We start from the raw sequence: 10,440 nt of genomic DNA on the forward strand, positions 1-10,440 counted from the left end.
GTGCGTCGACGCACCAGGCTCGCACCACTTCCGCTTCCGCTCTCGGCGGAGGCTACGGGAAGATGGCGGCGGCCATGGCGGCCTGGGCCCTACCCGTCACCTTCGGGCGGCTGGCGTCTGCGTGCAGTCGCAGCGTCCTGAGAGCGTCGGGACCCGGAGCCGGTGAGGCCCGCCCCGCGGGGTGAACGGAGGAAGCTGGGCACACGGGGCGCCCTGCCACGTGTGTCTGCGTCCGACCGGTGTTAATCGCTTTTTTTGATGCGGTGATTATCGGTCGTGGAAACCCTGGGTTCAGACCCTGGTTCCTTTAGTTAATAGCTTAAATACTGGTGATAGCTCTCCAACTTCCATATAGGCTCCATTTAAATTGGGGAGCAAACTGAGGCTAGAATGGTTAGGTAACTTGCCCTTGGCCATACAGCAGGGAAGTGGGAGAGGACTGAATCAGATAGCTTGGTCCGGCTCCAAAGCCTGTGCTTTAACCATCACTCCCCAGGCTGCAAGCCACTCTTTAAGCTTCCTTGTCCTCATCTGGAAAACGGTGGTGAATGTCCTTGCCCAGAGGTAACCAGCCCAGCAAAAGCTACACCTGTATTTTAGGCACTGGGTTGTCAATGAAGTTCAGCAAGGTTTTGTTGGTCAAAAACGCTATAAACCTCTCCTCAAAATGGTTGGAGTGTATATTCGTGTGAAGGAATGTTTATGTATATAAAGAAGTTTCCCGGTTTTTAGGTGTGATAATGATCTTGTTGTTATGTTTGTTTTTAAGATGCTTTATCTTTCATAAAAGTACACGGACAGTTGCTTTAAAATACACCACAGAGTTGGAGCAGAGGCACTGTGAATGAGTCAGGCTTGGCCATGAGTTGATGACTGTTGAGTCTAGGAAGAGATACAGGAGGATTCTTGACTTTCGTGTGCTTGTCATTTTCCATAATAAAACGTGGGTTTAAGCAGGCAGGGAAGTTTTTATAAAAGCGGTGGGACTGACTTTGTTCTACCAACATAAAGCCACCTCTAGAATGCTGTTCTCAATTCCCGACCCCCCATTTTCAGAGAGAAACACAGGTGAAGTGAGCTGAGTAAAGAGAGGATGACCAAAATGGTGAACAGGCAGGATCTTGAAGAGTGACTGAAGAAAACAGGATGGACACCATCACAGTTCTCAGGGACTGAAAGGTGGCCCTGGGGGAGAGGAGGGTGCACATTTGTTCCCGGAGGGGTCGGAGCTAAGCTAAGGCCATAGGCAGGAATTACAGGGAAGCAGATCAGGTGCAGAAAGTTTCTGAGCTTTCACCAGTGAGATGGCTCTTAGGCGTGTGTCTGACTCTTTGTGACCCCATGAACTGTAGCCCGCCAGGCTTCTCTGTGGGAGTTTTCAGGCAAGAATACCGTAGTGGCTTGCCATTTCCTCCTCTGGGGGATCTTCCTGATCCAGGGACTGAACCCGAGTCTCCTGCATCTCCTGCACTGACAGGCAGATTCTTTACTACTGAGCCACCAGGCTTTCAAGAGAGGCCGTTCGTGAGTTCCCAGCTGTGGGGTGTTCCACAGGGGCTTCATTTGATGGCTTAGAAGAGATTTCATTCATTCATTCACCATTTATTGGGCATCCATCACAAGTCAAACTCTGGTCTAGGATGGCAAATGCATCAGCGATAATCATAAAACAGACCCCTGTTTTTACAGAACTCACATTCTGATGGGGGGAGGGGTTTGCAGAGAGATGAGCAATTTTATGAAGAAGCAAATTACATAGTATGTTCGAAGCATAAGAAGAAGCAAATTACATAGCAGATTTAAAGCTGGTAAGTCCAAAAAAAAAAAAAATAATGCTGGTAAGTCTTATGGAGAAAAATAAAGCACGAGTTGGGAGGAAAGTGTTCAGTTTTAAATAGGATGGTTGGGGAAGCCTTCTCTAGTGAGATGGTGTTTGAGTGGAGACCCAGAGGAAATAGGGGATTAGCCTGGGGGACCTCCTGGGGTCAGGGTTGTTCTGGGGAGGAGCAGTCAAGGCATAGGTGCTTGTACTTGGCATCTTCCAGGAATAGCCAGGCAACGCAAGTGGCCCGTGTGCAGGGAACAGGGGAGCTCACGAGGCAAGGCCCAGAGAGACGGGCTCACACTGCCCGCTGCCCTGCTAGCCACTGTGAAGACTACCTTTTTCTCAGAATGAAATGGGGCGCTCTTGGAGGGTTGCACTAAACAGTAACCTGATCTGTCCTCATACTTTGTTTTTCTGGTTTTGGGGGGGTTTGGGGCCACACCGCATGGTATGAGGGATCTCAGTTCCCTGACCAGGGATCAAACCTGTGCCCCCTGTAGTGGAAGCATGAAGTTTTAGCCACTTGACCACCAGGGACCCACAGTTTTAACAGGATCCCTCTAGCTGCTGTGCAGAGAGAGAGGCAAGGGTGAGAGCAGGGTATCAGTTACAAGCCAGGTGGCTTGGGTGATTGAAGTGGTCAGAGCCTGGATGTCTCACAGTGAGGCCGGGGATTTGCTGACAGGTTGGTGGCTGAGGGGTGAGAGGGAAAAGTCAAAAATGAGGTTTTTGGCCTGAGCAACTGGAAGGATGAAGTCACCATTGTGTGAGATGTGGAGGGGTGTGGGAGAAGCAGGCGAAAGGGGCAGATCAGGAGCAGATGCTAGGTTCTGAGACAGGTGACGACCAGGGGATGCCAGCAGGTAGGCCGGTGCCCGTCATGTCCAAGTCCAGGCCGCAGGCGTCCACCTGGGAGTCACCGGTGTGCAGGTAACGCTGAAATCCATTCAAGCAGATGCAATCCCAGAGGAAAAGCCATAAATAAAGAAGAGGTAAGGCCCAGGTTTTATGGCAACCCACTCCAGTCTTCTTGCCTGGAGAATCCCGTGGACAGAGGAGCCTGACAGGCTGCAGTCTATGGGGCCACAAAGAGTCCGACACGACTGAGCACTAAACACAAAGACCCAGGTTTAGACCGCAAGCACGCCAAGATGGTGGAGGGGAAGAGAAACCAACTCAGGAGACCAGGAATTGGGGACAGCTGTAATGAGTGAGCTTTATGGCATATAAATTATAGCTCAGTTGAAAAAAACCAGTAGTAGTTATTGAGAGATCTGTCCTCTGCTTCTTGCACCCAAGTGCAGGGCATTTTGTTTCCGGGCCTTCTCAGTGGGCTGCGGGTGCCTCTGTCCCTAGGTGTGTTATCATCTGATGCTGTGTCCTGAGTCACCCAAACCCAGAAGCTTAAGATAACTTAACATGTACTATGTCACCCCATCACTGAGGGTCAGGATGCAGGTGGGGCTGAGCTGGCTCCCCGTCTCGTTAGATTCAAGTCAGGCTGTTTCAGGTTAAGAGTCAGCGCGGCCGGCAGAAGCTGCTTCCTGGCTTCCCTGGACAGGGAAGCCTGGCATGCTGCAGTCCATGGGGTTGCAGAGAGTCTGACATGACTGAGCCACTGACCTGAACTGGGAAGGCGGAATCCCAGGGGCCTCCCTGGGCTGCTCACAGCAAGGCGGTCCTGCCTCAGAGAGGACGCCCAGCCAGCAGCTGCCCTCTGATCACCTGTTCTCGGAGGTGCTGGCCTGTTACTCCCGCCACATGCTCTTTGTCACTGAAAGCCGCTCCCTGGGAGGTGGGATTCGGGGTGAGAACCCCAGAAGGGGTGTCCTGGAGGCTGCTCCCACACACACTTGGGTGCCAAACAGGGCCTCAGCTTGGTGGGCACCTGGCGTCAAGGAATGAGTTAGCAGGTAGGTGATTCGGCTTCGGGCCCTTTTCGATGGTGCGATGAACGCCCCTTGACACTTATGGTGATCACCAGTAGCTATGAGTGATGGTCTTTTATTTTTCTTTCTAGATTTTTCTGTCGATGCGTCGTGATGTGGTGGTTTGAGTCGGGTACCAGCACTTGTGCATTGAGCATCACGAGGGGCAGTCTGTGTTTCGTCCTAGTAACCACGTGTGTCTCTCTTGTTCCCTCAGCTTCCCTGTGGTCCGCGTCTCGGAGGTTCATTTCGCAGAGCGCTTCATTTCCGCAAGGGTAATATCAAAATGTGGGTTTTACTGACTCTCTTCCTTTCCTGTCTTCTAAAGTCAAAACTTTGAACATTTAGGTTTTTAAGAATATGAATTTTAACTGTCTTGACTGTATTTTACTCAGACCCTAACATGTAGAAATACAGATGGAACCTCAAGAGTCCAAAGAAAATGGTGTTCTGGGCCTTGCATGACTATGTCTTTTTAAGGAAAAGCTTTTAACTCCTAATTGGGAATTTCTAACCAGGAAGGTTCAATCACAGGACGGACTCTCTGGAGGGCCTTATGTAATTTGAAAGAGCATGTTCAGTGTTAAAACTGTATATTTAGATTTAAAAAGAAAAACATAAAAACATAAACTAAAAAAGGTAGATTTAACAAAATCACACTTGAATAGGAACATACAGGGTCCCATACTGGCCCTTCCAGCCCGGGTCCGTGAGCAGGGTCATCCTTGGGCTTCGGTTCCTCTTCAAAAAATGGAAGGAATATTCAGTCTGCATCGCAATGGGTTTTCATGAGAGTCGAGTGAATTTCTGCATCCAGAGGGCTTGTTAGAAGGACTTGCCAAGGGGGAGGAGTAAAGGAGGGGTGGATTAGGAGATTGGATTACCAGGTACAAGCTTACATACAGCATGAGGTCCCGCCGTGTGACAGGTGGCACGGGTACACTGAGGTCCCGCCAGTGTACCCGTGCCGCCTGTACTGTGAGGTCCCGCTGTGTGAGGTCACACTGTGAGGTCCCTCTGTCTGGCCCAGGGAACCACATTCAGTATCCTGTGATCGATCATCAGGGAAGAACAACTGTATATACGCACGTGTAACTGAGTCACTTTCCTGTGAGCAGAAACTGACAACGTTGTCAGTCAGCTCCATCTCGATAAAGAAATTCCTTAAACAAGGAGCTTTGGTGAGCGCCTGGCACCAGGAAGCTCTCAGTACAGCCGCCTGCTCTCCCGCAGTGAGAGTCTCAGCAGCAGGGGACCCGGGGCCTGCTGCTTCCCTGAAGGAGCAGTGGCCTCCCCGCAAGAGGCTGGAGGCAGAAACCCTAAGGGGCCGCTTTCGTGAACTCGGCTGATTTCCCCCAGCGCTGCTCTGAGCGGTCACTGCTGCCCCGGCCGCCTCGCAGCTTTGCCCCTCGTCCTGGCTGGCTGCTGCTGGGCCGCCCGGGGCCCTGAGCCTCGGACACGGTGCACGGCCGGGACGCACAGCCTCACTCGGGGGCCAGCTGGCTCCAGCAGGGCCATCTGTGTGCGGCACCCCTGCTGTGACAGTGCCGGGATCCTGGGCCTGTGCTGGAAGCAGCACTTTCCCCAGCTCTCCAGGGTCTTCTGGCTGGTCGAGGAGTTCAGTTGACGTGAGACAGGCTAACAGGAGAAAATCAGACCCAAGGTTAATAACCTGTACACACGGGAGAGACCTGGGAGAAATGAGTCATTCCCCAGGACGACTGAAGCCCTCTGCTGAAATGGCTTCTTCAGCTAGACAAGAGAGGATGTTGAGGGTAGGGGTCTGGGAGCTCAAGCTGGGGGAGAAGGCAGTTCACGTGGAGGTGGAAAAGCAAGTGTTTGGTTGATCAATGTTTGCTGGGCCTGCAGAGACCGTGGGACGGGGAGCAGCCTCTGTCCTCTGGGCCCGCGTGTTCCCGCATCCTTTCTGGTGACGCTGTCGCAGGATAGGCCCGCCATCGCCAGGCAGCTGTGTGCAGACCCAGGCCTGCCTGCCTGCCTCTTGCCAGAGTTTCTTCCTAAGTCTTGGGCCTTGATTGTTTTCAGCTTGAAGTAATCCACATGCCTAAGAGACATTTGGGGGGCAGGTTTTGCTCCCCCACGACTAGGGCTGCTGCCCTGCCAGCCACTTGGGTGTCGGAGACATGCTGGGTCCTTGTCCTTTCTGGTGTACGGAGCACAGCCGTTGCTCACAGCTTTGGAACCATCTTTTCACGTGTGTGTGACCTGCATACAAAAACATATTTTTACAGATACGTTCCTAAAACCTCACTGAGTTCACCACCTTGGCCAGAAGTTGTTCTGCCAGACCCCGTGGAGGAGGCCAGACACCACGCAGGTAAGGGGGGCAGAAGCGAGGGGGTGGGGTGGCCGCCTAGCTACGGAACAAGGGCATCACGTTTCTAGGTGCCCGAGACGGGCACGATGTGGGCCCTCTGGTTCACAGGATGCGGCACAGCAGGAACGCTCAAGTTCACTTAACACCAGAATTCAGAACCCTCGTTCGCTTAGCAAACCCTCCTGGGGCGCCAGCTGAGTTGCAGGCAGCTGACACGGGTGGCGGCAGGACTCGGTCCAGCCCAGTCTCCCCACTGTTGGTAGAAATGTGGGTGTTCAGGGAAAGAGAACAAGGTGCACGCTCATCGGTTGAAGCGGCCGCAGCATGGGTGCTGGGAGGCCATCCAAGTGTCAGGAGGAGGGCAGCCTGCCCGCCACGCCCAGCGCTGGGAGGCAGTGAGGGTCCTCGGTTTCCAAAACCTGGAAATCCATAGCAACGCGTGGACCCGTCCTGGTTTTAGATCCGGCGACGGCGGTGGTAGGAGAGCAGGGGGGAGCCCCCGGCACGCGCCCTGCCGCCAGTCCACGGATGCTCAGGGTCACGCGGCTGTGGGGGGCGTCGGGCACGCGAGGGGCAGAGCTGTGACCCTGACCGCCCTTCTCCCCGCAGAGGTCGTGGAGAAGGTGAACGAGCTCATCGCCAGGGGCCAGTACGGCAGGCTCTTCGCCGTGGTGCACTTTGCCAGCCACCAGTGGAAGGTCACCTCTGAAGACCTGATTCTAATTGAGAACAAGTTAGACATTGCCTGCGGAGAGAGGATTCGGCTGGAGAAGGTGAGACCGTAGGCTTCTTGGTGTATCTGGGACTCGGTCCCTGCTCCCCAGGGTCGGCTCTGATGAAGAAGGCCGGCGCCCTTCCTGGGACGCGGCAGGCTGGCTGGGTGGGCGCGGGGAAGCCTGGGGGCAAGGGGAGATGCCCCCGAGGGTGGCCCTGACCTGGCAGGGTCCCTCCCGACAGGGAGACACTCAGCACGTTTCCCCAAGGAGGAGTGTCTCACACACACTCCCCTGACGTGAGGTGTGGCGGCCGCTGCTGTCCTAGACGGGGAGCGGTGGTCTCGAGCCGGCTCCCCAGACGCCGGTCGTGTTCTGGCCTCCGGAACCGCTCCGTGGTCTGTGCTCTGCTTAGCCGTGTGCGTCTGCTTCCACTTAGGATCCTGTTTGCTGTGTTCAGGCGCCTGTTTGGTTTTTGCCTGTTCTACTGTAGGTGAACTGTGAGATCTCCGCACCGGATCCTGTTTCTAGGACATAGTGAACTGTTGACATGATGTAATATGACAAATGATTTTCCTTATACTTAAAACTCCTCCTTTGTGATCATAGATTCTCGGTGTGTTTACACTAAGCGCAGCATTACGCTCCCGTTTCTCTGCTGGTCCTGCCACAGCCTGTGGCCTGAGCAGGACCGCTTGACTCAGCTGAAGGAGGGTGTTGTGGGGACACCCGCGGCCAGCACAGCGCCTTCTCTGTGGGGACGCCTGGGGCTGCGTCACCAGCTCATGGACAAGAGCGTGTTTACTTCTTACGTCTAAAATCGGACACTTCAGAAGTGTATTTGTAAGGGTTTCTTAAGAGACGTTATTTTGAAACATTTCACACTAACAAAAGCATAGGAAGCCCCAGCCCGTAAAGATGATTTTCATAACATAGGAAGCCCAGCCATAGAGACCACGTCAGGCTGAGAGTGAGTGACCAAGGTTCTCTGTCGTTGCCTAACATACATAGTCCATGGATGTTGTTACAAAATAGGCTCTGTCTTTCGACATTTAGGTTTAGCATGATCGAATTTTCTTCTGACCTGTAAACTTCCAGACGAGTCTCCCAGCGTCTAATAAGACCCCTGCACTCAGGTCACGAAACCGTCGCATCTGAGGCCTCCCCTGGCCGCGTGGCTTCCCTCCCGCTGCCTCGGGGGGGCGGGGTTTTGCAGTTATTGAAAGAACACCCTTGAACCTAAATCTTCACAGAATCTGCAGGACTGTCAGCTGCTTAAAGGCCCCCACCATCTGGTTTCTGCATTTTTCCCTGTATGTGTATACTTCAGTGAGAAGGTTTCAGTCCATTTCCGGCGGAGGTGATCTGCTGACCGGATGTGCCACCAGGTCCCACGTCCACCTGTGCCAGTCAGATGGGCCTGTGCCCCTAGGGAGACGGCAGAGCAAGTGCACGAGCCTGTCTCCCCGTCCAGCCTGTCTCCGTCTCAGTGTCCCAGCGACTGTGTTCTGTGGCTGTGTTATCTGTTGGTGACGTGCCTATTTGGTTCCAGGTCCTGCTGGTTGGGGCCGACGACTTCACGCTCCTCGGCAGACCCCTGCTCGGGTAATGTGCGCTCGGGTGCCGGGCAGGGGGGTGGGCGGGGGCTCCATCACACCCGGTCAGCCCCAAGCTCGGCGCGCGGATGCTGCGGTCTGTGGGCGCTTAATGCCCCACGTGCAGAGCGTCCCGACCTCTGCACCTCTGGCCTGTTACTGCCTCACTGCGGTTTGGCCCTTTTAGGACTGGCTGTGAGACGACCCTGTTCCTCACCGTGTAGTGTCTGTGGTTGGGGGGGTGGACGTTGATAACCAGCAGAAAAGGAAGGCTTATTTTAGAAGTTCTCACGTGTAAAGTACCAGGAAAATGGAGAAATAAGAAGGTGCCTCACTGCTCATTCCCCTGTCTTCTAGAAAGGACCTTGTCCGAGTAGAAGCCACCGTCATTGAAAAGACAGAATCGTGGCCGAGAGTCAACATGAGATTTCAGAGAAGGAAAAACTACAAAAGGAAGAGAAGTAAGTTGGGGAAAGCGGAGCTGCCGCGCTCCCGTCCTCCGGGTGTTGCCCTGAGTCCTGCCCTCTGCGGCGCCTGGGGACCAGCGGGACCAGCAGGTGGGCACGGCCCTGCCCTGGCTCTGACCAGGGGTGGCCCTGGGAGGCGCGGCCGGGAGCATCAGCGGCTGCTGAGACCCCACAGCACGTCCGGTGTCCCCCCGGGCAATGGACAAGCAGGCAGAGGATGCCCTGTCAGTAGATGTTGCCCAGAGCGCGGGGAGTGCCCACCTCTACCCAGGGGGACGGTCTTAGAGGGTGAGGGCGAGACCGCCCCATACAGCCCAGAGGTGGGCGGAGTTCAGCTTTGTCCTGCCGGGCACACACGCATCCACACGTGTGGACACGCGCATGCACGATGGCACTTTTCTACAAGAGGAGTGGGACAGGCAGAATCACAACAGCTTACATAGAATTTTCTCTGTGTCTTCACCTATTCACATGGGCGTTTACAGAGTGTTAGGCCGTACACGTGATCTGAAGATGGTTTAGCGTGTACGGGAGGGAGTGTGTAGGTTACACGCAGACACTGCGCCATCTAGTGTGAGGGGCTTGAGCATCCTTGGGTGCTGGAATCCTTAGGAGCCCAGCCCCTACAGATGTGCATCGGTCCAGTCCTCAGTCACAGGTGGCAAAACGCACCGGAAGCATAGCTTCCGGTTTCCTGGAGTCAGGTCATTAGGAAAGCTCTCCTCCAGGAGCCTCGGGTCACCAGATGCCACCCCCCCTCACCATGCCATGCGGGGGTCTCCAGGCACGTGGAGGGGTGAGGCCAGGAACCGCGGCAAGGGCTCCCGGGGTGTCGCAGCCCCTGCTGCATCTGACGGGGCTTGGGGAGTCGGTGAGGCGGGCGGTCTGCGTGCCCCTGGGACACGCCAGGCGGGACCTCGCTGAGTCTGACCCCCGCAGGCCGAGCGGGCAGCGGCTAGTCTCACGGTAGCTCGTTCACAGCGTCGGGGTCTGCGCTGACGCCCCGGCCCTTTTCTCTCTCTCAGTCATCGTGAACCCGCAGACCGTCCTCCGGATAAACACCATCGAGATTGCTCCCTGTCTGTGTTGATCGTCCAGCTGATATTTATAGAAATGTAAAAATAAATCTGTTTTCTGAGGAGACCAGGTTTCTATGTTTTGCTGTAGAAAACTCTGATATGAAAAACTGAATCCTGTTGTGGGTGGGTCTGGACTGAGCGCCCTGACTGAGAGCTTATTCTTAGTAAGCAACAGCCTCCCTGAGCCGGAGGCCAGGAATTCAGGACGAATCACAAGTGCAGCCCTCCTGGGGCTGGAGCCCCAACGCCTGTGTAAAGACAGGCTGGCGCTACCGGCCTCCCTCCCCCACCACAGGGGCGTGATGTGGGGCACAGCCAGGGCCGGGAGCTGACCGCGAGAAACACGATCCGGGTTCTGCTTCTGAGCGAGATGAACGAAGTGCCATCTCCGGGTAATCCAATGACTGATGCTAGCGGTTTGCTTTTCTGAGAAGCCGGGATTCAAACCATGGGTCTGGGCGCTGAGCCTCCACCCTCGTCCTTAGGCTCCGCTGG

General features: G+C 54.9%; 1 protein-coding gene across 1 annotated transcript; it reads left to right on the forward strand.

Moving 5' to 3' along the window:
- The first annotated feature begins 24 nt into the window (after positions 1–24).
- Positions 25–10,007, forward strand: MRPL21 (mitochondrial ribosomal protein L21). The gene is made up of 7 exons (XM_061161888.1): positions 25–162; positions 3,971–4,028; positions 6,006–6,091; positions 6,701–6,864; positions 8,357–8,409; positions 8,757–8,860; positions 9,892–10,007. Exons 1-7 carry the CDS (start codon positions 63–65, stop codon positions 9,954–9,956), a joined length of 630 nt encoding a protein of 209 aa, XP_061017871.1. The 5' UTR covers positions 25–62; the 3' UTR covers positions 9,957–10,007.
- The last annotated feature ends 433 nt before the right edge of the window (positions 10,008–10,440 follow it).

Source organism: Dama dama, chromosome 2 (genome assembly GCF_033118175.1).
Source record: "Dama dama isolate Ldn47 chromosome 2, ASM3311817v1, whole genome shotgun sequence".
NCBI classification, from domain to species: Eukaryota; Metazoa; Chordata; class Mammalia; order Artiodactyla; family Cervidae; genus Dama; species Dama dama.

What these genes read in the sequence shown, in the direction of transcription:
- MRPL21 (XM_061161888.1), top strand. Translation starts at nt 63, where the DNA reads ATGGCGGCGGCCATGGCGGCCTGGGCCCTACCCGTCACCTTCGGGCGG. An exon ending in GGAGGCCAGACACCACGCAG is followed by an intron (nt 6,092 to 6,700) that starts GTAAGGGGGGCA and finishes TTCTCCCCGCAG; the next exon opens with AGGTCGTGGAGAAGGTGAAC. An exon ending in CTCGGCAGACCCCTGCTCGG is followed by an intron (nt 8,410 to 8,756) that starts GTAATGTGCGCT and finishes CCTGTCTTCTAG; the next exon opens with AAAGGACCTTGTCCGAGTAG.